Source organism: Heloderma suspectum, chromosome 2 (assembly GCF_057233095.1).
Source record: "Heloderma suspectum isolate Gila_16-S chromosome 2, 16-S_ref, whole genome shotgun sequence".
Classification (NCBI taxonomy): domain Eukaryota; kingdom Metazoa; phylum Chordata; class Lepidosauria; order Squamata; family Helodermatidae; genus Heloderma; species Heloderma suspectum.
In genome coordinates, this window is record NC_139459.1 from 118,211,060 (window position 1) to 118,237,651 (window position 26,592).

The 26,592-nt window shown below is 45.1% G+C and overlaps 1 protein-coding gene across 1 annotated transcript; it reads left to right on the plus strand.

Annotated features, from left to right (window-relative positions):
* The first annotated feature begins 16,671 nt into the window (after window positions 1-16,671).
* Window positions 16,672-25,017, plus strand: TUSC1 (tumor suppressor candidate 1). Its single transcript, XM_084834612.1, has one exon. The coding sequence runs from the start codon at window positions 18,537-18,539 to the stop codon at window positions 19,053-19,055; it is 519 nt and encodes a 172-aa protein (XP_084690738.1). The 5' UTR covers window positions 16,672-18,536; the 3' UTR covers window positions 19,056-25,017.
* The last annotated feature ends 1,575 nt before the right edge of the window (window positions 25,018-26,592 follow it).

Here is a 26,592-nt window from a genome sequence, read left to right on the forward strand (position 1 = left end):
AGATTCTTTGGAATCCGGCCCCCTGGAGTCCGTGGCGGAATGGAGCAATCCCCACCACCACCCTGCCAAGTCTGACGGACTGGATCCTACCTGCCTCCGATGGGTCCGGATCCGGCCGCTGCTGGCTGCCATCCATTTGCATGCCCCCCTTTTTACCGTGATAGGCTACGTAAATCCTTACGTAGCCTACCACGGCAAAGCAGGGACACAAATGGCATCCCTTACATGAGACGCCATTTGCGGCCACAGCCCGGCCGCGGCCAGAAGTCAGGCTGCGGTGGGCGGCCCCGGCCAGCAGCTCCGCAGACTTGCCGCAGAGCGGAGCCAGCCAGGGAGGATTCCGGGGGGGAGGAACGGATCGCCTCCCCGCTGTTGAGGATTCCGGGGGGGGACGGATCGCCTCCCCCCCCCGGACACAGGTAAGTGGGGTTTCATACACCCCTAGTCATGGGTAGTTGACTCCACTGCACCCCATCCATCCCTGCTTGGGTTTTGCACCTAGCTCTGAAGAGTATACCTCAGGGTCCTAGTACAAGACAAACAAACAACCAAAGTAGATCCCACAAGCCTGAAGTCTGCCCAACCGTGTAATAGAGCATAAGTTAGGGTGCAGAACTTCTTTCCGCCCAAAGACTGAATTCCATTTCGGAGAAGCTCTTGGGGGCCACTTTCCAGTGGTGGCTGGGGCCAAAGGCAAAAGGAGCAAGGCCCAAATAAGCAAAAATGGCAGCATATGTTAGCTTCAAGCTCTTACTGCCAGGAACTAAGCCTTAGGAGAGGCATTTCAAACTATTAGAATGGGGAGAAAACTGCACAAAAGCCAAGAAACCACCAAAGGAGAGAGGGTGTCTGGAAAGGGGAAGGGTGTGTGGCCATTTGGGCCAAATTTGGCCCCTGGTTCTGGGGCTCTGCACTCCTGGCACAGAGGCACTCCTACATGGCAGCAGACCCACTGCCTCACATCAGAGTTCCAGAGAGGCATCCCACTTCCCACTGCAATTTTCCACATGCATACACCTTCTTGCCCTTCTCGTCTGGAGAGAGTTGCCTTCTGCTGTGTCTCGCGTTCAAACACAGTCGAGATCCCTCGTCTATCAGGAAGCCATCTTCTAACCACTAACTCCAACAACCTGACCATTTGGGGCTTTTAGTGTAAGGAAGGAATTTAGCGTAAGTCAGCAGCAGTAACAATAGATTGATAAACTCTTGCTACAGTCTAGAGCAGCATTCCCCAACCTGGTGCCCCCCAGATGACATGTTTCTTTTACACAGGGTTTCCCTGACTTGTAATGGATTATGACACTTCTCCATTTTATGACTGGCTCGTGGTATGTTTTTAAGTATTTATTTTTTTTATTGTTCTTTCACTATATGCCTGTGTGCGTGTGTACGCGCGTGCGTGTAGTATTGTGACCCGCTTAGAGATCTTAGGATATTAAGTGATAGAAAAGTATATAGATAATAAATTAATGAATGAAGTCTGACAGTATCTGATAGAGTGTAATGGGCTAGGGTAATGGAGTTACAATGGGATTGCCCAAGAAGCAGCATAACAGGACAGGTTTACTCTGTTTCCTTTGACTGTAAAGGATTGCACAAGCTTGGTGTGTCATCACTGTTGCATATTTGTATAGGATCGGGGTGTGTGTAATTTTTGTGTCTGCCTCAAAATATGAGACATTTGGAAACACTTTTTCCCCCTTCTTCTCGGTGGAATATGTTAAATTCTCCGGATGCGTACTTTTGTATCAAGGCCCTGCGTGGAAGCAATGCAATGTGAAATGTCAAATTTTCATAATGTCATCATTTTAAAGTTTAGCCATGCAAGAGGCAGCCAAAAAAATTTTGGTGCTTGAGGCAGAAAAGACAAGTGGTGCTCTCTTCCCCCATTCCCCAGCTGCATCATGTCAAAATACAAATAGAAATTAAATATGCTGCCCCCAAATTTGCCACTCTCAATCTGCCTAGTGGGCGGGGGGGGCGGCACTACAGGCACGGTAAGCAATTCTTCTTGAAGTGTCTGTACATATTGTGTGTGTGTGTGTGTGTGTGTGTTTGTGCGTAAAGAATCTGAAAACTTTTCCATATGTTTCCTGAAAAGAATACAGCCTTCTACAGCCCATGACCTATAGTATTCATACTGCCAATTTATCCCTGCACAGTAAAAAGATGCCTCATTCAGTCATTAACAATTGGTACTTTCCTTTCCACACTGGGGACTCGTGAGGTGTTTCTTTTAAACTAATGAGGTATTTAAACTCACACATACACAAAGTGAGCTATGGAGGATAAACAACACTGTGGTGCCCACAAGACCTTTCACAAAATAGCTGTGTGATCTACCTCAGCATCAATGAAAATGGTAATTGTCATCACTTCACAATCTCGTCTTTAATTATGCCACGGTATCTGATTTAGCATCCAAGTCCTGCCAGGCTGGTAAATTTGCTGACAACAGAGACCTGAACACGATTACTGATGGAACGTATCCTCATTACTGGCATTTATGGAGGCGTGTTTCCACGAACTATTTGCTCAAAAGACCCTGTTCATTAAGGAGTGGCCATTTGTACATTTATGTATTCATTGGGAAAAAAGTGTAAACTATCTGAACATTGTTATTTTAATACAAATGGTCCCTCACAATGCAATCCTAAATGGGTCGGGGGGAGTTGGGCAAAGCGGCAGATAGGGATGTACGGACTGTGTAAAATCCATTCTGCCTGTGTTTCGCGGTTGTCAGGCGCCTTTTTCTTCCATCGTCCGTCCGCTCACAGACAGATGCAAATTATTTTCTGTCATGCAGGAAAATACACAAATAATTACATAAGAAATTTCATAACAATTTACTTAATTTACCTTAGTACATAACATTTAGCGTATTGTCCCCCCATTCCATTCAAATTTTCCTCAGCAGAAACTTGTGTGTTTTCCTACAAATAAATATGCGTAAATTTCGGGAAAGTAAAAACAAACACATCCAAAAGTCCACAGACTCTGCGCAGCCTGAGGAGGTTGCTCCGCAGCAGATTCTGCAGGTCAGACGCTTTAGAAATCTGAGCTCATTTTAGTCCGTCTCAAATTTCTCCAGCATCCCTAGTGGCAGATCATCTGCCATTTCCAAAGCCCTGACCTGGGGGGGGGGGGAGAGTTACCAAGCATTTTATCCTGGTAATGCCTGTTTATTTCAAATCCCCATCATCCACCCACTGGGGGCAGCAGGGGCTGCATGCATTTTGCTCACCTCTGTGCTTTGTTGTTGTTCAGTCGTTCAGTCGTGTCCGACTCTTCGTGACCCCATGGACCATAGCACGCCAGGCCTTCCTGTCCTGCGCTCTCTCCCGGAGTGTGCTCAAGTTCATATTCATTGCATCCGTGATGCTATCTAGCCATCTCATCCTCTGCCGTCCCCTTCTCCTTTTGCCTTCAGTCTTTCCCAGCATCAGGGTCTTTTCCAGGGAGTTTTCTCTTCGCATTAGATGGCCAAAATATTGGAGCTTCAGCTTCATTATCTGTCCTTCCAATGAGCAGTCAGGGTTGATTTCCTTTAGGATGGACTGATTGGACCTCCTTGCAGTCCAGGGGACTCGTAAGAGTCTTCTCCAGCACCACAGTTCGAAAGCATCAATTCTTCGGCGCTCAGCCTTCCTTATAGTCCAGCTCTCACAGCCATACATTACTACTGGGAAAACCATAGCTTTGATTAGACGGACCTTTGTCGGCAAGGTGATGTCTCTGCTTCTTACTATGCTGTCTAGGTTTGCCATAGCTTTCCTCCCAAGGAGCAAGCGTCTTTTAATTTCATGGCTACAGTCACCATCTGCGGTGATCTTGGAGCCCAAGAAAGTAAAATCTGTCACTGCTTCCATTTCTTCCCCTTCTATATGCCAGGAAGTGATAGGGCCAGATGACATGATCTTAGTTTTTTTAATGTTGAGTTTCAAACCAGCTTTTGCACTCTCCTCTTTCACCCTCAACAAGAGGCTCTTGAGATCCTCTTCGCTTTCTGCCATTAGGGTGGTATCGTCTGCATATCGGAGGTTGTTGATAATTCTCCCGGCAATCTTAATTCCGACCTCTGATTCATCCAATCCGGCATTTCTCATGATGTACTCTGCATATAAGTTAAATAAGCAGGGTGACAATATGCAGCCTTGTCGTACTCCTTTCCCAATTTTGAACCAATCGGTTGTTCCATGTCTGGTTCTTACTGTTGCTTCTTGACCCTCATACAGGTTTCTCAGGAGACAGGTAAGGTGGTCTGGTACTCCCATCACTTTAAGAATTTGCCACATTTTGTTGTGATCCACACAATCAAAGGCTTTAGCGTAGTCAATGAAGCAGAAATAGACATTTTTCTGGAATTCTCTTGCTTTCTCCATGATCCAGCGAACGTTGGCAATTTGATCTCTAGTTCCCCTGCCTCTTTGAAACCCAGCTTGTACTTCCGGTAGTTCTCGGTTCGCATACTGCTGAAGCCTAGCTTGTAGGATTTTGAGCATCACCTTGCTGGCATGTGAAATGAGCGCAATTGTGCGGTAGTTTGAACACTCTTTGGCATTGCCCTTCTTTGGAATTGGAATGTAAACTGACCTTTTCCAGTCTTGTGGCCACTGTTGAGTGTTCCAGATTTGTTGGCATATTGAATGCAGCACTTTAACAGCATCATCTTTTAGGATTTTAAATAGCTCAGCTGGGAGACTGTCATCTCCGCTAGCTTTGTTGTTACTAATGCTTCCTAAGGCCCACTTGACTTCACTCTCGAGGATGTCCGGCTCAAGTTCAGTGACCGCACTATCATGGCTATCAGGGACATTCAGATCTTTCCTGTATAGTTCTTCTGTGTATTCTTGCCACCTCTTCTTAATCTCATCTGCTTCTGTTAGGTCCCTGCCTTCTTTGTCCTTTATCATGCCCGTCTTTGCACAAAATGTACCCTTGAGATCTCCAATTTTCTTGAAGAGATCTCTAGTCTTTCCCATTCTGTTGTTTTCCTCGATTTCTTTGCATTGTTCATTTAAGAAGGCCTTCTTGTCTCTCCTTGCTATTCTCTGGAACTCTGCATTCAGTTGGGTATATCTTCCCCTTTCTCCCTTGCTTTTTGCTTCCCTTCTTTCGTGAGTTACTTGTAAAGCCTCATCAGACAGCCACTTGGCTTTCTTGCATTTCTTTTTCTTTGGGACGGATTTTGTTGCTGCCTCCTGAACAATGTTACGGACCTCCGTCCATAGTTCCTCAGGCACTCTGTCTATCAGGTCTAATCCCTGAAATCTATTCCTCACCTCCACTGTATATTCATCAGGGATATGATTTAGGTCATACCTGAACGGTTTAGCGGTTTTCCCGACGTTCTTCAATTTAAGCCGAAATTTTGCAAGAAGCAGCTCATGATCTGAGCCACAGTCAGCTCCAGGTCTTGTTTTTACTGACTGTATGGAGCTTCTCCATCTTTGGCTGCAAAGGACATAATCAATCTGATTTCGATATTGACCATCTGGTGACGTCCATGTGTAGAGTCGCCTCTTGTGCTGTTGGAAAAGAGTGTTTGCTATGATCAGCATGTTCTCTTGGCAAAACTCTATTAGCTTTTGTCCTGCTTCATTTTGTACACCAAGGCCATGCCTGCCTGTTATCCCGGTGATTTCTTGACTTCCTACTTTAGCATTCCAATCCCCTATGATGAAGAGGACATCTTTTTTTGGTGTTAGTTCTAGAAGGTGTTGTAGGTCTTCATAGAACCGATCAACCTCAGCTTCTTCGGCCTCAGTGGTTGGGGCATAGACTTGAATTACTGTGATGTTGAATGGTTTGCCTTGGATTCGTACTGAGATCATTCTATCATTTTTAAGATTGTACCCCAGTACTGCTTTTCCCACCCTTTTGTTGACTATGAGTGCTACTCCATTTCTTCTAAGGGATTCTTGCCCACAATAGTAGATATGATGGTCACCTGAATTAAATTCGCCCATGCCTGTCCATTTGAGTTCGCTGATTCCCAAGATGTCGATGTTCAATCTTGCCATCTCATGTTTGACCACCTCCAGCTTACCTTGATTCATTGATCTGACATTCCAGGTTCCTAAACAATATTGTTCTTTACAGCATCGGATTTTCTTTTCACCGCCAGACACATCCACAGCTGAGTGTCCTTTCGGGTTTGGCCCAGCCGCTTCACTCTTTCTGGCGCTACTTGGAAATACCCTCTGCTCTTCCCCAGTAGCATATTGGACACCTTCCGACCTGAGGGGCTCATCTTCCGGCGTCATATCTTTTAGCCTTGTGATACGTTCCATGGGGTTTTCTTGGCAAGAATACTGGAGTGGGTTGCCATTTCCTTCTCCAGTGGACCACATTTTGTCAGAACTCTCTGCCATGACCTGTCCGTCTTGGGTGGCCCTGCACGGCATAGCTTATGGCTTCACTGAGTTACGCAAGCCCCTTCGCCACAACAAGGCAGTGATCCATGAAGGGGCACCTCTGTGCTAGGGGATGGGTATACTAATCAAGCCATTTTTCCCCTTTGTAATGAACGTGTATTTAGTTTTGAGAACAAAAATCTGTAAAAATAAAGTTCATTTTTTGGATTTTGAATGAGCATTTGAGTTAATTGTCCCATTTTAGAATTATATATTCCTCATTTTAGAAACAGCATAGTGATCAAGTTTACTGTGTAGTGTGTACACACTACACTTCTGGTTAAAGCCTCCCTAAGACCCACATCAGTCATGACACATGGTGAACAAGGACATATGGCAACAAAACTCCTAGCTCTCTGCACTAGCTGGACTGGACACTGGCACTTTCCCAACCTCTGCCATATATTATGTCCTTGAAGCTAGAGAGAAATACTCAGCTATCAGAACTCTTCCTAATATTAGTTCCCAGTGAAACATGAGCTCATCATTTCTGACCATTAGCAAGCAATCAGCTTAACAAAGGATCATCAGCATCTGTAGCAAGTAGGAATTAAAGATAGCTCTGTGTGCGTGCGTGCGTGTCTGTCCATCCATCCATCCTTCTAAAGAAATAAACCTTCATAATGTTTAAGTCAAGGGAGGTTAGGGAAAAAAAATTATTTTCTGCAAACCCGAATTTCAAAAATAGACATAGTCAGCAATAATTCCATCTGGAGAAAACTAGTAGTCATGCATGTCAAGTTTGTACCTTGTTGCACATTAGGAAAACAAATGACAAACTTAAGACCTAAAAAGAAGAAACCTGACACGGTATCTAAATACTATTTTAGCATTTTATTTTCTCATTTTGATAGTCAAAACTTGAAACCTAATATTAAAGTGTATTACATGCCTTATCTTACTTAGGCTTCCCCCCGCCCCTCAATAATGTGGTTTCTGCTTATTTCTCAGAACAGCAAGTCTCTTCCAGAGACTTAAAAAAACCCAACAAACTGCATTTCCTTATCCTTTCTGGCTTCTACATTTCTGCTGCACACATTTATTTCTTCTCCTTATTTTCAGACATCATACGGATGTACAAATTTACTTTGGGAGCTGTTGTTAAAAATGTGCATTCCGATGCTGTGCAACAAATACAAACAGCTTGACTTGTGGGAACCATACTGTGGAGGGCTCCTCAGTGGCCTCGAGTGTGGTTTTCAGCCTCACCATAAGTAAACACAGCCAGTGCCACCAGCACTAGTGCGCAGACATCCTAGCGCATGTTGCAATGCCTAATAAAGGCTGGGGTGGCAAGTGTGGGAAGTCAGAAGGAACTGTACAGCTCCATTCAGAGTATCCTGACCAGAAGCCCCAAATAAAAGAATCTTGCTGTAAAGATGGGGAAAGTCCCTATCGTAGAGTATGCTTGTATGCATATGGTGGCCATGTGTCCTACTCTACAAAGGTATGGGGGATTTTCTCTCTGGCACTGCCATCACCTATGGGGAAAATGCTCCTAAAGAGTTCTACCTATAGGGTTCATTTTTAGCAAATATTTCAAGGACTAAGGAACGCTCTGCCACTATAAGTCCAAGTTCCACGAGCTGACTCATTTCTGCTGCCATCAATTCTCTTAAAATACTTTAGAATCTCCTAGTGGCTCGTTAGAAGAGGCTTAGGCATGAGATAGGCACCAACACTAGAGACAAGATGAACTATTGAAGAAGTTAATTTATTAATGGGATATTTTGTACATAATACTAATATTTACTTTGGTGTTTCCAAAAGAATGCTTGCTCACGCTTCTTAAGGACTCAAGAGACACTGTTGCTAATACAAGCCTTTAATGACTTCTTTTACTTCAGGCCAAATTCCCTAAACCTCCACCCCAGCCAAATACACTCAAAAACAGGTTGAGCTTTTGGATACAGTCATCCTCTGACTCCAAAAGCTCCTCCTGTTGCATTTCTGACAGTTTATCTGGGTTTTACTGCCTGCTTGTGTACCCTTTTTCTGGCAAGATCTTAGGGCAGCCTCCTGGCATAACACAGCTACCTGCTCCTGTTCTTCACCAGCCATGTATGATTATCCCACAGATAAGGAATAGTTTAATATTCAGGCTTTAGCTAATCATTTTCTTCTCAGCCTTCTCTTAGATCTTCTATAACACCACCCACCAACCAGCAGAACTTCTGCTTTACTAACAAGAAGCTCCCTGAATCCCTGACAGCTGCTTAACTATAATTTCCCAACTGTTCTTTTCCACCTACTTAGAATCCCCAGCCAATCAAAACTGAATTTACTTGATCCAAGCCCCATCTAAAATATTACAAGTGATTAGCCCTCTCTCACTCCCTTCAGAATGACACCGAGAAGCTACTACTGAAACAGGCCATCGACACAGTAACACTAGGCCTCAGACCTACAAAGATACATTATAGGCTCTCTGAGGCCACACAGAGTATTTACATACCATTACACCTCATTAACAGTAATGTACATGGCATTTCTTCACAGATGGTGTGGTCTATTAAAAGGATTGCCTACTCTAAGTCCAGTTTAAAGATAAAGAACTGTAAGAAGAAAGAGCAGGGGCCTTGAGATTGCCCATCAACAGTTAGCACCTGGACGTCAGGGTCACAAGTCTTCCCCACTGCAGTGAGATGTACTGTTTCTACTTAAATGATTTTATTTAAAATTTTCATCTATATATACATTTGTTGTTCAGTCATTCAGTCGTGTCCGACTCTTCGTGACCCTGGAGTGTGCTCAAGTTCATATTCATTGCATCGGTGATGCTATCTAGCCATCTCATCCTCTGCCGTCCCCTTCTCCTTTTGCCTTCAATCTTTTCCAGCATCAGGGTCTTTTCCAGAGAGTTTCCTCTTCGCATTAGGTGGCCAAAATATCTGAGCTTCAGCTTCAGTATCTGTCCTTCCAATGAGAACTCAGGGTTGATTTCCTTTAGGATGGACTGATTTGACCTCCTTGCAGTCCAGGGGACTCGTAAGAGTCTTCTCCAGCACCACAGTTCGAAAGCATCCATTCTTCAGCACTCAGCCTTCCTTATAGTCCAGCTCTCACAGCCATACATTACTACTGGGAAAACCATAGCTTTGATTAGACGGACCTTTGTCGGCAAGGTGATGTCTCTGCTTCTTACTATGCTGTCTAGGTTTGCCATAGCTTTCCTCCCAAGGAGCAAGCGTCTTTTAATTTCATGGCTACAGTCACCGTCTGCGGTGATCTTGGAGCCCAAGAAAATAAAATCTGTCACAGCTTCCATTTCTTCCCCTTCTATATGCCAGGAAGTGATGGGGCCAGATGCCATGATCTTCGTTTTTTTAATGTTGAGTTTCAAACCAGCTTTTGCACTCTCCTCTTTCATCCTCAACAAGAGGCTCTTTAGGTCCTCTTCGTTTTCTGCCATTAGGGTGGTATCGTCTGCATATCGGAGGTTGTTGATATTTCTCCCGGCAATCTTAATTCCGACCTGTGATTCATCCAACCCGGCGTTTCTCATTATGTACTCTGCATATAAGTTAAATAAGCAGGGCGACAATATGCAGCCTTGTCGTACTCCTTTCCCAATTTTGAAGCAATCGGTTGTTCCATGTCTGGTTTTTACTGTTGCTTCTTGACCCTCGTACAGGTTTCTCAGGAGACAGGTAAGGTGGTCTGGTACTCCCATCACTTTAAGAATTTGCCACAGTTTGTTGTGATCCACACAATCAAAGGCTTTAGCCTAGTCAATGAAGCAGAAATAGACGTTTTTCTGGAATTCTCTTGCTTTCTCCATGATCCAGTAAATGTTGGAGATTTGATCTCTAGTTCCTCTGCCTCTTCAAAACCCAGCTTGTACTTCCGGTAGTTCTCGGTTCGCATACTGCTGAAGCCTAGCTTGTAGGATTTTGAGCATCACCTTGCTGGCATGTGAAATGAGCGCAACTGTGCGGTAGTTTGAACACTCTTTGGCGTTGCCCTTCTTTGGAATTGGAATGTAAACTGACCTTTTCCAGTCTTGCGGCCACTGTTGAGTGTTCCAAATTTGTTGGCATATTGAGTGCAGCACTTTAACAGTGTCATCTTTTAGGATTTTAAATAGCTCAGCTGGAAGACTATCATCTCCGCTAGCTTTGTTGTTACTAATGCTTCCTAAGGCCCACTTGACTTCACTCTCGAGGATGTCCGGCTCAAGTTCAGTGACTGCACTATCAAAGCTATCAGGGACATTCAGATCTTTCCTGTATAGTTCTTCTGTGTATTCTTTCCACCTCTACTTAATCTCATCTGCTTCTGTTAGGTCCCTGCCTTCTTTGTCCTTTATCATGCCCGTCTTTGCACAAAACGTTCCCTTGAGATCTCCGATTTTCTTGAAGAGATCTCTAGTCTTTCTCATTCTGTTGTTTTCCTCGATTTCTTTGCATTGTTCATTTAAGAAGGCCTTCTTGTCTCTCCTTGCTATTCTCTGGAACTCTGCATTCAGTTGGATATATCTTCCCCTTTCTCCCTTGCTTTTCGCTTCCCTTCTTTCCTCAGCTACTTGTAAAGCCTCATCAGACATATATATATACACTAGCATATGCAAATTTTATGCAAATCTATGTCCCCTTTTTGAGTGATGCATTTCCTCTTTGGAAGCAATGTGTAAGTGGACACCCTAGATGTGAGGCAGTCAAGCCCTTGTAACCAGCACAGAGGATAGAATTCTTGGTTTCTAAGCAAACAGCAGACATTGATAAAGTCCTTTCTTACTGTGAAGCCAGAAGCAGCAGCTCAGGGTTGACTGGGCGCTTGTTGGGTTCCTGTCCTCGGAAGGTATCAAACGGAAAGGCAGGAGGAGCTGGCAAGACAAGCTGTCCATCTATCATTCCTTTAGGTGGCTTTTTAAAAGATTAGTCAAGTTAATGGAGGTCTATCAATAGCTATTATCACCATGAGGCAACTGCTGCTGAACCTGGCTCCTCCTTCTCTCCCCCGGACAGTAAAAAGACTGGGAACCCAAAGAAGAAGGGAAGATACACTACCCAAGAGCAATGCCTCAATGTTAATGTACTGTATTATGTTATGTAAGTGATCCTTGTGGACTGACAGGTGGGACAGGAAATAAAAAGAAATTCAAATAAATACAGAAATAAATAAGTGGTGCTAGTTAAATGGAACTTCCATTTACAGAGGCAGTGTACCTCTGAGTATCACAGGCTGGGTACAAACAACAGGGAACAGACAACACATTTTGTGCCTTCCTTGTGTGCTTCTAATTTAAAGCAGCCTTCCCCTCCCGTTGGATGACAGTTGCCAGTATTTCCAGCCAGTGGCCATGCTGGCTGAGCTTGATGGGAGTTGTAGCTAGGGATGTCAAAGAAATTCTAGACAGATTAAAATGAGCTCGGATTTCTAAGAATCCGACCTGAGGAATCTGCTGCGGAGCGACCCCCTCAGCCCGCGTGGAGTCCGTGGACTTTCGGATGATTTTTTTTTACTTTCCCCAAATTTATGCATATAAATCCTTAGAAAAATATGCAAGTTTCTGCTGAGGAAACGTTGGCTGCAATACACTAAATATTATGGGGACAATACACTAAATGTTATGTACTGAGGTAAATTATGTAAATACTTACGTAAATACCTATGTAAATATTTACGCAAATATTTCTGGATTTTTCCGCATGACGAAAAAAAATATTCGCATCCATCTGTGGGTGGATGACGGAATGAAAGGCATCTGACAATCCAAGGGACACAGACAGAGTGGACTTTTTTTACAGTCCGTACATCCCTAGTTGTAGCCCAAGACATCTGGGGAGCACCAGGTTAGAGAAGCCTGCTCTGGAGGCATTTGGCTGCCCACTGCTGGAAACAGAATACTAGACATGATGGATCCTGGGCTTATGCCACAAGGCACTTCTAATGTCCTCCTACTTTATGAAAACCACACGCCTTTTTTCCCTACCGTAGTATAAGACCCTTGTTCACTGAATGTAAACAAGTATATCTATCTTCTTCTATTGGACAGAATATATGGACCTCCCAAGTCCAAGTCTGACATTTTATTGACAGCATCAAATTGGTTTTGGAATCAGGGAAATGATGACCATTCTAACAGGCCGGTCCTCAAAACATTTCTTTCTGGTACAAGCCCCTTTCATGTTAATAAGGCTTGCACGTGTAGAACCTGTTGAGAAGCCAGCTCTATGTAAGGGCAACGGAAAGAATATAAATGAGATGCATGCAAGATGGCTTCTCTAGACAGAACAGCAAAACCAAACTCTTCTGAATGAACTGCATTAGTTTATCATACCAGGGCTCTTAATTCATTTCATTAGACCCCACGGGCTGTTAAAGGCCCCCAAAGCCTTAACAGACCCAAGAAGACAAGCAGAGCAGACAATGCAATATTTAATAAAACTCAAATTAGGTCCCAGAAGAGCAATAGAGAGTATATTAAATATAGCCTCAACACCGTGCTGCTCTGCTCATCTGCATGTCTTGTAGAGGAATAGCTATCTAACACACACCATGTTTTAATATTGTTACACGCAGATTCCACTGTAGCTTCCACAGCATGCATGACTGGGGAGGCGGCTGTTGATGAATGAAGAATAATAAGCAGGGTAGGAATTTCACGGGCAAAAAGTGATATGGCATTTCCTCACATTAGTAATAATGAAAAGGTCTAATATTTATATGCACATGTAACTGACTGTACCAAAACTCTTAAGTACGCATAACTGCAATTGTGCACATTCATTCCGTTATCCTCGCCTCCCTTTGTTGCCTCCCCTCTGCCAAAATTTAGACTGTAATCTTCTCAGCAGCCTTTTCCCACCTGCTGCGCTCCAGATGTGTTTGATGGGGAATTCTGGGAGCTGTAGCTCATCACATCTCGAGGACGCCAGCCAGGTTGGGGAGGCTGTTTTTCAGGCTGGGGGACCTGGCATTTTGTGCTTATACTATTCTGTAAAGTGCCATGTTGATACAATGTAATAAATAATAATGCATTAAAAATTATACGGTTATATTGGGAAGGAAACTCTGGGCACAATCCAGCCAAGATCCACTGATTACAAGAGGAGAATTAAGTATGTCCTTAATGCTGTGATCCTATACACACTTGCTTCACGTCTCCCTGAATTCAACTGGGCTTTTTTTTTCTGAGCATAAGGTTTCATTGTAAAACTCTGTTATTGAAATCAATGGGGTTGAGAATTTGCCTGTTGGTTTCTTCCAGTCCGGCAGCAACAGTTCTGTCTCTCAAGCATTCTCAGGCAAAGACTGCTGTTCTCCCACAGGCCTTCCCCCCACCCCCACCACCCGGCCACGAGGTACTGGTCTGGAACTACAAGAAGAAATATCAACCATGTCTTCTAGTTTAGGCTCCATGAATATTAACACTGCAATCCTAGACATGTCTACTCAGAGGTAGGGATGTACGAAAATCACTTACCTGTTCGCAGATTATGTTTATGGTGGGGGGGGGAGGCGTTCCGTCCCTCCCCCCGGAATCCTCCGCGGCCGGCTGTGCTCCGCGGCAGCTCCGCGGAGCAGCCAGCCAGGCCCAGCCCAGCCCAGAGCTGTCCGTAGCCGGATTTCCAGCCGCGGACGGCTCTGGGGAAAAAAAAACGCGTACGCAAATGGCGGCGGCTACGGCCGCCGCCATTTGCGTTCCTTATTTTTGACGTCTTAATCTACGTAAATAATTACGTAGACTAAGACGGCGAAAATAAGGGGAACGCAAATAGCCGCCACCATTTGCGTATGCCTTTTTTTTTTTTTAACCCAGTTGTTTTAGGCTACGTAAAAACTTATGTAGCTTATCACGTGTGTGTAAAAAAAAAAACAACAACTGCAAATGGCGGCGGTGGCAGCCGGTCGGAAGACCAGCCACTGCAGCCGCCGCAGCCGAAGCCGCCTGGAAGATCCGCCCCAGGTAAGTCTCTTCCTGGGGGGATCCACAGGGGGGCCGGGGGGGGGCAGGCCATTCCACCACAGATTTCGGGGGGCCGAATGCACTGGCATTCAGCCTCCCCGAGATCCGTGGTGGAATTCTCTGCCCTCCCTACTCAGAAGTGCCACTGATTTTAATGGGGCCTACTCCCATTTAGTGGGCACAGGATGCCAGCTTAAACTGTCTTTTTTAGTGTACACATTCATTCTGGTCACTGAGCATCACAAATCAACCCTTGTCAACTTGGGAAATTTTAAGCAATATATTGTGAATCATTGTGCAAAGCAAACAGAAAGATAATTGGAACATATTTTATATAAACAGGATGGGTTGGATCCAGAATTTGCCTCCTGCAGGTGGAAGGCCCCTTCCATCCCTTCCTCCAAATAGCCTTGAGAACTGTAGTTCTCCAAAGCATCTATCTATTGACAATTTAGAGCTTCTAGGACAAAAGTAATGATCATCAGGTGGCATCAAGAGTGCTGTTCCATCAGCGGCAGCACCTCCTGAGTGGAGTCTTGCTAAGAACACTCCCACCAGCAGAAATGAGGGGCAGAGGAGAGGCAGTTTTCAGCTATTCCTGATTCTCCCTGCAGCCCAAATGCCACCTCTCAGAAGGCTTCTGCTCCAGAGGAGAAACCACTCTGGCAGAATGGGTGAGGCTATTTTTGTCAAATCCCTCCTCCCCCTGCAGCCCCCTCCCCACAAAAAAGTATGTTCTAGAGAGTCGAGGGACCCTCCAGAACAATGGGGGTGATGGGAGTTGGCAGGGAGAAGGGGAAATAGTTCAAAGTTGCCTCCCTCCCCCTTTCCACTGGTGAGAAATGCTGAGAATTGTAAATATACACCTGCCTTGCAGAACTACAGTTTCCAATGTTCCTTGGGAAAGAAATTAAAGGCTTGTTAGTTAAGGTTGCAATCCTATTCATATATACCTGGAAATCAGCTCTATTGAATACAGTTGGACATATTTCTGAGTCTACATGAATAGAAACGTGGTCAATTATTTAATGTTAAGGGCACAAGTTCCATTGAAATTAGTCTCCGTTAGAAGCTGTGATGGTTTCTGGTTGCAATCCATCTTATGCCTGTGACTAAATGCGAACTCCATGGCTTCAACATCAGCCAGCTTTTTTTCTTCCCCCCGCCCTGCTCTGCCTCTGCCCTCACCCCCTTTGTGTTTTTACCATCTAAGCTGATGAAGAATGCTGGAGAACTCAAAAGCTTGCACTCTTTTGTGACCTTGAATTGGCCTAATAAAGCTATTGCCCTAATACGGATTTTAGCTTAATTAAAACAGTCATAAGCTATTTTTGGTTATGGGAGGATGGTAAAACCTGTTCTCACACTCTCAGGAAGCCGTCTGGAAATGACTCACTTCAAAGCAGCCTTGTTGAGGCCTGTGTAACTGTTCTATCGTGTTTTCTCCGGCTTGAGGTTTTGGAGCTTTTTCAGAGAACTATTCCTCAGACTGCTACTCTCCAAATCTTTAACACAGGGGTGGGGAACCTATATGAAGCCGTTGGGAGCAGTCATTAGGAGATTTTGGGCAAGGTGTAATCGATTTGTCTGTAACATCTGAGTCAGGAAAGGCTGTGCACATTCTCAACTGATGCCTAGATGCAGTTATGGGCTGGATGAGGGCTAATAAACTGAAACTGAATAAGACAGAGACCTGATAAGATAGAGACCCTATGGGTGAGTGGTTCCCAGGTCCAGGAATTGGGTCGTCTACCTGTTCTGGACAGGGTTGCACTCCCTCTGAAGGAATAAATCCATAGTTTGGGGGTACTCCTGCATCCATCTTTGTCACTGGAGGCCCAGGAGGCTCAGAGAACCCATTACCAACTATGCCTGCTACATAGGAAGCTGCTTTATACTAAGTCAGATCTAGCCCAGTATCGTTGATACTGACTGGCAGCAGCTCTCCAGGGTTTCAGGCAAGAGGTTTGCCTGCCCTACTTGTAGATTACAGAGACTGAATCTAGGACCTTCTGCATGCAAAGCAGGTGCTCTACCACCGAGCTACACCCTCCCCACTGCGGTTCATCAAGCAGAAAATGTGGCGAGTTTAAAACCTTCAGTAAACATAAGAGCCACTCTGGATGAGACCAAGGGCCCATCTAGTCCAGCATTCTGTTCACACAGTGGCCAACCAGCTGTCGACCAGGAAACCACAAGCAGGACATGAGCGCAACAGCACCCTCCTGCCCATGATCCCCAGTAACTGCCTCTGATATGGGAACTTGTTTGTTTATGCAAACTTTCCCTGGCTTCTAACTGATCATCACACCACCTTTTTATTATTTATTTATATTTGTCGTTATAAGTTGCAACTGTTTGTTACTATACTGTATTATTTAACAGTGGTTTTTAATATTTTTATATGTAAACCACTTAGATTTTACTATATATTACAAGGTATGTAAATATTAATAAAACATAATAAACCTGCAGCCCTCCAGATGTTATCAAACTGCAACTACCATCCGCCCCAGACAGCATGACCAATGATCAGGGAGTTGTAGTCCAACATGTGTTGAGCCACAGGTTTCTCAGCCTTGCTTTATAGTAGCTTACAGCCTGGCCTGAAGCATGCCCATTGAGTGCAGTGGAATTCACTCCCTGATAAATGCACATAGGATCCTATATATACTTCTCTTCCCCATTCAACACAGTAGGATTTACTGTCTGAGAAGACATGCTTAGGATCACACAAAATTACAGCAATTTTAAACACATTCTGGGGTGGGGCGCAGGGGCACTGAATCAGTGGAACTCACCTCCAAAATTGTAAATATGTGTCCTACAGAACTGTTAAGTGTTCAAATGCTTAAGTCAGAATGCAATCCTAGCAACAATTCCTAGGCTAGGTTGAACAAAGTGAGACTGATTTCCAAGTAAACATGCATAGGATTGCACCGTTAATCTGAAATGTGTTACTTCCAAGCATTGTTAAGGAAGCATAAAAGGTAAAGGTGTCCCCAACCAGTCGTGTCCGACTCTAGGGTGCGGTGCTCATCCCCATTTCTAAGCCGAAGAGCCAGCGCTGTCCGAAGACGCTTCCGTGGTCATGTGGCCGGCGTGACTGAACACCGAGGTGCACGGAACGCTGTTACCTTTCCCGCCGAGGCGGTATCTATTTATCTACTTGCAATTTCTTGCTTTCGAACTGCTAGGTTGGCAGAAGCTGGGACTGAAGACGGGAGCTCACTCCGTCACGCAGCACTCGGGTCTCGAACTGCTGACCTGCCGACCTTCCAGTCTGCAGTTCAGCGTCTTAACCACTAAGCCACCGCGGCCCCCAAGGAAGCATAGTGGAAGATAATTTTTTAAAAAAAAATGGAGCACATTCTAGCCAGTGTAGGTTTTTTGTTCAATCTACAAATCTATCATATGCAAAATGTATGACAACAGACAAAACAGTGGTTCAATTACCCCACGGCTACTGTGTTAATCAATCAGTACTGAGTATAACTACAATCCTATGCACGCTCTGCTAGGTCCCACTGAATTCAGTGGGGCTTACTTCTGAGTAACAATGCACTGGCTCAGGCTGTGAGTGGCTACCAGCTCAAGGTCCTGGCTCCTTTTGACAAAACCATTGACCAACCTCATTAGTCAAAAGCACAATCCTAGATAGACGCAGAAGCACTCCCACTGAGTTCAACGGGGCTTCCTCCCGGGTAAATAGCAGGTGCAGCCTTCTCTAATCTGCCCACATGGGTGGGGCCGCAACCCCGATAATCCCCCCGCCATTTCCCACAACCCCCCTGCGGCGGCTAGGGAATTATGGGAAATGTAGTCCAAACCCTGTGGAGGGCACCGGGTTGGGGGAGGCTGGCCTAAACTAATTCTTTTGACGTACTAGGCGGGTCAATGTCCGCCTACAACCCCCAAGGCGTGGAAGCAGAAACATAACGCTAGAGCTCGACAACAAGGCTACGTCCACACAGGACCGATGGGGAAAATCCGGCGCGCGTAACTCGACACAAGCGCGCCGCCGCCACCACCACACAAGCAAAAGGCGGCGTCTGGGTGGTGGAAGAGCCAGCTGTTCTGGGAGTCTCCGCCCCTCCCTCCGTTGCAGAAGAGCACTCCCAAACTCCGCCCCCCTGCGTTACAATTCGGCCGGACGGATCCGCGTCCCCCTTTTCCTCTCGAGGCGCAGAGAGGTGTCGAGCCCACGGATGAGGCGCATGCGCGGCGCGAGCCGACAGTGGAGGGGCTGCTGCTTCTGCGGCGCTCGTGCAGGTAGCGGCGGCGGCAGCAGCAGCAGCAGCAGCAGCCCTTGCTGCCGCTCTGCGCGGAGGGGCCGCGGCGCGGAAGGGGAGTGCTGCGTCTGCGGCGGTTGGCGAGGCCGGCCGGGCGGCTCGCCTCAGCAGCTGGCGGAGAGATACGCCGACCTGGCCGCCAGCCACGCCGAAGCGCTCCGGCTCGGGGAGGAGCGCGAGCGGCAGAGCCGGCGCCTGCGGGACGAGAACGCGCGGCTGAAGCTGGAGAACCGGCGCCTGCGCCGGGAGAACCGGAACCTCTTCCGCCAGGCGCTGAAGCTTCCGCAGCCGCCGCCGCTCCCGGACCCGGAAGCCGAGGCCGAGGCCGAGGCGGCGGCCCCGCCCCCAGAAGAGCCGGAGGTGCGGCGTGGGGGCAAGAGGGCCCGAGTCGGCGAAGGAGGCCCGGACGAGGAGGCGGCGCCTGACGTGGCCTGAGAGCTGCCGCTGGCCCAGTGCGGGGAGGAGCGCTGGCTTTCCGGATGAAGCCCGGGGGACTCGCGCGCCCTCTTTCCCTCCCCCCGCGAAGGCGGCGCGCCAAGCTGGCATCACAAATTGACATCCGGAGGCTTCTCCGCGAGCCTTACCCCGCATGTGTAATGGCAGCTTGCGCCTACTCTGGCCATTGCGGGCCCGTCCTCGCTGACCGGAGCGAGCAAGCAAGCAGCCGAGGTTCTGAACCTCCCCTGCTTGCAGCGCCGCTGAGAGCAGGCGAAGAAGTACAGGCGCCTGGTACTGCGAAACTGAGACCTCTCCCTTGGCCTAGATACCTTTCCTGGCTGGAGAGGCATCTCTGCCACCCGCTTAGTTGCCAGCGCATCTCACGGAGGCCTTTAATCATACAAGGAGGGAGTGATCAGCGGCACATCTGTGATCAATAGCCTAATAAAGCATGAGATGGTTTGAGCAAAAAGCTCTATGCCAGACTTTGATTGACAGCACTCCTTACAAGGTTGTAAATCCTTCAGAATAACAAGAACAAACCAACCAAAATGGGTCTTGTCTGTAAGAGCTGGTGGCTATTGGTTGAATTATCGGCCTTATATGTATTGCCTCCAGTTAACAAATCTTTCCAAGGCTCATGCAAAATAAATTTATAATTCGCTGGATTTTCTCCATTGGTCATTTGTAGATGCATATATTCTGCATTAACTGCCAGCTCAAATTCTGGGAGTATGTACCAGCTTCTTCGAGAAGAGGGTTGTAGGATATCAGTAACCCTGCTAGCATGCTAAAGGGGAATTACCTGCAGAATATATACTTGACCAGTCATGCTGGTCAATGTTTATGTCAAAAAGGAGCCATTTACAAGACAACCTGAACCATGGTTACTCAGAAGTAAGTCCCACTAAGTTCAGCAGGACTAGTTTGAATGTGCATAGGATTGTAGCCATACCCCAGTACTGATTGATTTAACACAATAATCCTGGGGTAATTTTTGAAAGTTTTGCATTTACTGGAACTGTAAATTTAACATAAACAACCCTGACATTGACTAAAATGTGCATTTGATTTTTTAAAAGTCTTCCACTATAGTGCATTAACCAAGTTTGGAAGTAACACATTTCAGATGAAAAGGCGCTCTTAGTTCTTCGCCCTATATTGTTTGTTTAGAATTGCAGTCATGTAGTGGCTGCTTGCTTGCATTCCTGCCTGGGTGGTGCAGGGTAGAGGGTTGTTCATGGAATGAGCAGCCAAGGCATCCTCTCATTCGCTCACCTGCACTCTCCTAAATGGCATGCTGGTGGGGATTGGAGCCAATGAGCCTAATCCTTTGCTGCCTAGTGAAAGAGGAGTGAACAGGCCAAAGTGGTAGTTCCTCCTCCAAGAATCAAATGTCACTTTATTTTTGCTTGGACTGTTTGTGGGGCAACCAGTAGACCAAAACATCTGGAGGGCCACAATCCCCATTATTCCTCACCATTAACTATGCTGGCTAGGGCTGATGGGAGTTGTAGGCCAAAACATTTGGAGGGCCACAAGCTGCCCACAGCTGTTGTAGGGACTGCTGCTTCTCTCTCCTACATAGGATCCAGTTAGTCCCATTCTCACCGTATTGCAACCTTTCCCTCCCTCCCCACCTCTTGCAAGCTCAAGCTACATTTGTATGTATGCCAATCATTCTGCACTCACCATGTAATCACTATCAGGATTATTAAGGCCTTGTACAGCACAGTCCAGTGCATACTTACTTGGGAGCAAGCCCCAATGAACACAGTGAGCAAAGCAGCACCTTGCAGAATTTTCTCTTCTACATAAACATAGGCACCAATGGGTGCTTTTACCTACTACTTTTTTAGGAGAGATGTTTTGTATATCTCATTTAAGGCTTAGTGTACACAGACGCACAGTGGTGCTCTTAGGTTTTGAACCCCCAATGCTGGATCTCTGGAACTTAAATCACTGAGTAGAGGGACAGATGCAGCTTGACTCAAGGGCAAATGTATACCAATGTGCACACATGGATAACAAAACACATTGCTTCCCTTCCATCTCCGTTTCACTTCCCTATCCATGTAATAATTGATGCTGAATGTATTCAATTTGGAGTTATCCTAAAATAAGTACAACCAGCCTGTTGTGAAATTATTGGTTCTATAATTTCTTAAAATTAAGAAATTCCATAAATTTTAAAGAAAATTACAATCCTTAATTTTCCACACTTTCCACCCAGTGAAGGGCAATTCTACCAAGTCTGTGGACTTCCTCCATTTTCCACCTCTGCCCATTGCGTGCTGGTTCCGTGTGGATTTTTAAAAATGGAAATAAATTATGATCTTTTTAACGTATTTTAATGTGCATTTTTGTGTACCCTTTTTCAAATTGTACACATATTTTGTATACATCCACCCATTGACTAAAATATGTTTGTGCACATTTTTGAAATGTACATGTTTTTCTTTGCACACTTTTGAAATGTGTGCATTTCAGCAGATGTATACTTTCTGTTCTGCAGAACACATTGGAAGTCTCGAAATTCCAAACACAAAATGCATCCAGTCTTCATTCCCAGGTGATGCGGATTGGAAAAATCGGGGGGGGGGGTGTGTGGAATCCAATGGATCAAATTCTACACACATCCCTAATTAACAAAAAACCAACAAATTCAAAGGCAAGTCAATATCAATATGAAATACCTTTATGGTCTGTTAAACAGTTGTTTCAGAAGACAGCCTATAGCAGACTAAATTGAATGCAAAATTGAGTAGGTGGAGAAGAGCTTTCAGCAATGTTTAATAATGTAGTTCTTAAGTTTTAAATAAATTTTAATCCTAGCTTTCCTCCAAAGAGCTTGGATATATGTCTGTCCTTCCCTCTTTTGTTTATCCTCCCAATAGCCCTCTAAGATAGGCTAGGCTGAGTTATAGTGATTGACCCAAGGTCACCTTGTGAGATTGGGTCATCCTGTTCATAGTCCAACAAGTTGTGCTGAGATGTGTGGGATGAAAGAAATAGTGATCTGTGTCATGGGAACAGGGGTCCCTCTCTCTCCTGCTGTAAAATGCTGGAAGGTACATGTACCCATTGGCTTTTCACACGTTCTTTGGCCTCCTTTGTATCCAGTCACCTTAATCTTGCCTTATCCATTCTCATGGCACAAAGAATTCCACCTAGCTGTACCAGAGGGAGAAATGGAGCCTGTTCCGTTGGCTCAGCTGAAAGACCAGCTCCCATTTCACATCTGAACTCTTTCTATTCAGCCTGGTCATTAGAAGAACTACTATAGAACTTTAAGAATTGGTGCCTGAGCGTTCCTCTTCCTTCCCTCCCTTTCTGTATTGTGCCTTTTAGATGGTTTATGGTTATGTAATGTTTGTTCTTTTTATGTAGTTGTTTTACCCTGCACTCCTATGCATCAGGGGTGTCAAACCTCTTTCAGCCTGAGGGCACAGTTCAATTACCGAGAAGCTCTCCAGCTGCTTTCCGGTGCTGGGTGGAGTTGAAGGCAAAAGGGGGTGAAGCAAAATGCAAAGGGGAAGGGCCAAATGACCAAAAATTTCAGCATATTGTAGTTTACAGCTCTCACCGCCTCTAGCTAAGCCTTAGGAGAGGCATTTCAGCCTTTTAGAATAGGGGAGAAACTGCAGAAGCCAGGAAACCAACAAACAATTGGCAGTCAGGGGAAAGGGAGCATGGCCATCTGGGGAACCCGGGAGAGCTGGATTGGGACCCCAGGTGGACCAGATCTGGATGGCAGGCCTGAGTTTTGACACCCAAGCAAACAAATCTACTCAAAAGTAACCCCTATTCAGTTCAATGGGACCAATTCCCAGGTAAGTATCTATAGGACTGTGGCCAAAATGACCACTCTGGGCACTCCTCTTGAGTTGAAGAACAGGGTAAAAGAACAGTCAAGTGAGAGGCCTTTTCAGTCTCACATATGAAAATATTCTATTCTTTAGCTGTCCCTCATTCGCTTCCTAGAACCTGTTTTGAGTGGAACAGATGAATCAGTTTATTCTTTTAGATGGATATTGTGCTTCATAAGAAAGTATTAATCACATCTCCTTTAGAACCAGGATAAACGTCGTTGCCATTCGGAGTAGGCCAGGCCTGTGACAACATGATGGATATGGTCCTGGTAGCCTTGCACTGTTGACCCTTTTAATTGGGCTTCTTAAATGTTTTATGCAATCAGGAGGAAATTCAATCAGCAGGGAAGTGCTGATTCCTATAAAAAGAGTGATAGTTTGATAAAGCTTATAATGTCACCTACAGTATCGTTGCACATTAGCCAGAGTGCAAGAATCGCAGCGTATCTGTTCTTTGTGGTGCTGCATACTGAGTAGTGCAACAGTGAATAATGAAGGCTAGGTTATACAAAATACTCTTCCCATGGGTGTAAATGATAAACTACTCCATTAAAAACGTAATGTTGTGCCTTGCATCCGTTAAATGATTGGGTACTAAAATGGGAGAGGTAACATTATTGTTGGGATGGGGAAAAGGAGTTTGGCGTTGGCTTGCCAATCTCCTTTATGGCCTAAGTCAGGGGTAAGCAACCTGGTGCTTAGCGATGTAAAAGCTTGGGGGAGTGGAGGACTGGGGAAAATACCAGAAAAATGCAGAGAAAAAATGCCCTCCCCCATTCTTCCAAAAATTCCTCAGTGGGACACACACACACACAAGCACACATTTTTTAAAAATCTGGTGGGTTTTTCCTCCATGTTATTGCTGTTTTCTTCCAAGGCCTTCACATCTCTACCGGTTTCCTCCAGAACTTTTGGACTACAACTCCCATAAGCCCTAGACAGCATGGCTAATGTTATCTGGGATTCTGGGAGTTGTAATCTAAAACATCTGGAGGCCACCAGATTGCCTACCCTGGCCTAAGTGAATCCAAAGATTGTTTGCATCAGGAAATACAAGTTTAGGATAGGCCATAGTAACCATAATGTCAGTGCCACATCAGAAACCTTGAGATTACTTGGACATAAATCCTTGTCCTGTTACCAGGAAATATTAGCTAAAATTCTAAAAGCAAGCAGGGTCCAGCTCAGTGGAATCATCTGTCGGGATTCAGAGGGAAGTTAAAACATTTTTGGTAGGATTAGATAAGCACTTTCTTAAGCAGGTTTTGAAGATCTTGAAACTTGCGTACTTCAGAGGGATTCACTGATACAGATCTTTAGGACTGGAGTGCCAGAACCCATGTTCCAATTGCCATCAGTTCAGTTAAAGAAGTCCATTAAAATGTAGAATATTAGAAGCTGTGCAGTTTTTGTAATTGCATCATGCTATGGGCTCATTCCCAGATCCAGGTAGTTCACTTGATGTTCCCATAATTTGATGGCAGCTGAACCGATGAGAAGCATTGCATTTCAGATGGCATTGGATGATGTGACAGCTCTTTCTGTGGTGTTCAGGTTTTGACACATTCACATATACAAGTCATTGCTTGATGCTTCAGTCAGATGGACATGGGTGTGGCTGAGCCATTTTTCCAAGTGCTAGAGTGGTGTAGTGTTTAGACTGCAGGACTAGGATCAGGGACCTGGGTTCAAATCCCCACTTAGCTAGGTGGGGATTTGAACCCATATTTATGGGTGGCCTTGGCCAGACATGCTCTCCCAACCTAACACAGGGTTGTTCTGAGGATAAAATGAGGGCAGAGAAAGACCATGAGCTCGCTGAAGGAAGTGTGGGAAAAAAACATAAGAAATAAAATAGATGAGTGTTTTTATTTTCCTTCTTGTTTAATCACATGATGGTCAGAGGTAATGTGAGTAATGAGTCCAGGTATGCTGTTATTTATTTAAAAGATTCATATCCTGTTTTTCCACCAAAGATTGTTCCACAAAGCAGCTTTCAATGCTATTTAAAAAAAAAATCACCAAGGCTATCAGAAGTATTTAAAACAAAATAGAATAAAGCAGAAGTGCATATTAAAGCAGAAAACCATCTAGATTAAATGCTGTCAGATTCCCGAGGAAACATTTGCAGCCACTGCCTGAAAACATTGACAGAATCTGTTCCACAGCCTGGCCGCCACCACTAAGAAGGCCCTGTCCTTCCATCTCTCTTCAAAAGGAGGGGATACCTACAGTGGGGCCTCTTGAAGTTCTTTATTAATGTCACCCAGTGAGCATGTTCATATGGAAATAGGCAGTAAGTCAGATATCCTGTTTTTTAATTAAAAAACACCACCACCACACACTACAGGGCAGTGTTCCACAGCAAGAAGCGCATAAACAGGAATATTAGTGAATATGCTGATGAGTGGACAAAGAATAAGAATATGTTCTTTTAAATGAGAATTATTCACTTTGAGAGTTGTCCCATCATGCTCTTCACTACGAACTAAGCAGAAATGTGTGGAAATAAAAGCAAGGTTTTCACCCTGTGTATTAGCCGCTTCTCTGCGGGCACAGAGGAAGCTATACTCCTAAGATGTATTTTTCGGCATCTTGAATCCAAAGTGGGTGAAAAACATAGGAGCTGAGGTCGCTAGTTTCTCCCGAATAACCTCTACATATCTCTGTTGTTTGTGAGAACACTGCCAGTTCTAACTGCCAGTTCTCACTCAAGTCAGTTCCCATTGACTTTGAACTGCTGCCGCTGCTGCTTTTTGGGGGAAAGGTTTTTTTAAATCCATAATTTTATATGGCTGCACATCAAAAGATGTTGTAATTTACATCCTGAGCTATTGTTGCAGCTGCTGCTCCTAAGGCTTCCTTCCAAAGCCCAATATGAAGCTGTTTGATTACCAGAAAACAGAGTTACGAGCTGCTATCAAGAGCCCTTATTGATACTTGACAGCATGAATTCTCCTTTATTGAAATAATTACTAGCGAGTTAAGAATAGGTAATATCACTTGTGTTTTATTTATGCCTCTGAGATGCACCACAATATTAAAAGCCATCAAGCACTGGCACTGCTATTTGATGACATCGCTTCATCTCTAACATGTGTTGCTATAGAACTGAGAGATAAATAAAGGAATTATGAACCAAAGTGTTAATTAGGATTCATACTGCAGTGAGGAAATGACACCCTGCCTTGTTAAAATACACATGGAAGATAGAAGCAATGCAATTACAGAGTGCAAATAACATTCAACAACGCATATTATACAAGGTATATTAAATTCCACAGCATCGGTGGGTCTTGCAGGACTCTACAGTGAAACTGACTGAAACACTGGAGTTGAAACCTCAGCCAGGTAAACCCAGCTTTAATACCTATACAGCATGTCAACCTTTTTTAATGTTAATTTGCCTCATGAGAATTATATATATGGGGAGAGGGGCAATTCTATGGCCCCTAGACAGAGTCTGGAGCAGGGGAGCAGGGACAAAGGATAGTTTGGATTCCTAGATCAGAGGCCAGAGACTGCTCCAACCCCAGACCCAGGAGTCCAGGCTCCTCTCCCCGACCCCGTTGCAGCTGGACCAGAAAGAACTGTGGCGACTGCCACAGTCTTCCCCAGTATGGGAGATATACTGATCTCGGAAGCTAAGCAGGATCAGCCGT

Bases quoted from the DNA above. Each gene is read 5' to 3' on its own strand.
- TUSC1 (XM_084834612.1), top strand. From the start codon at position 18,537: ATGAGGCGCATGCGCGGCGCGAGCCGACAGTGGAGGGGCTGCTGCTTC.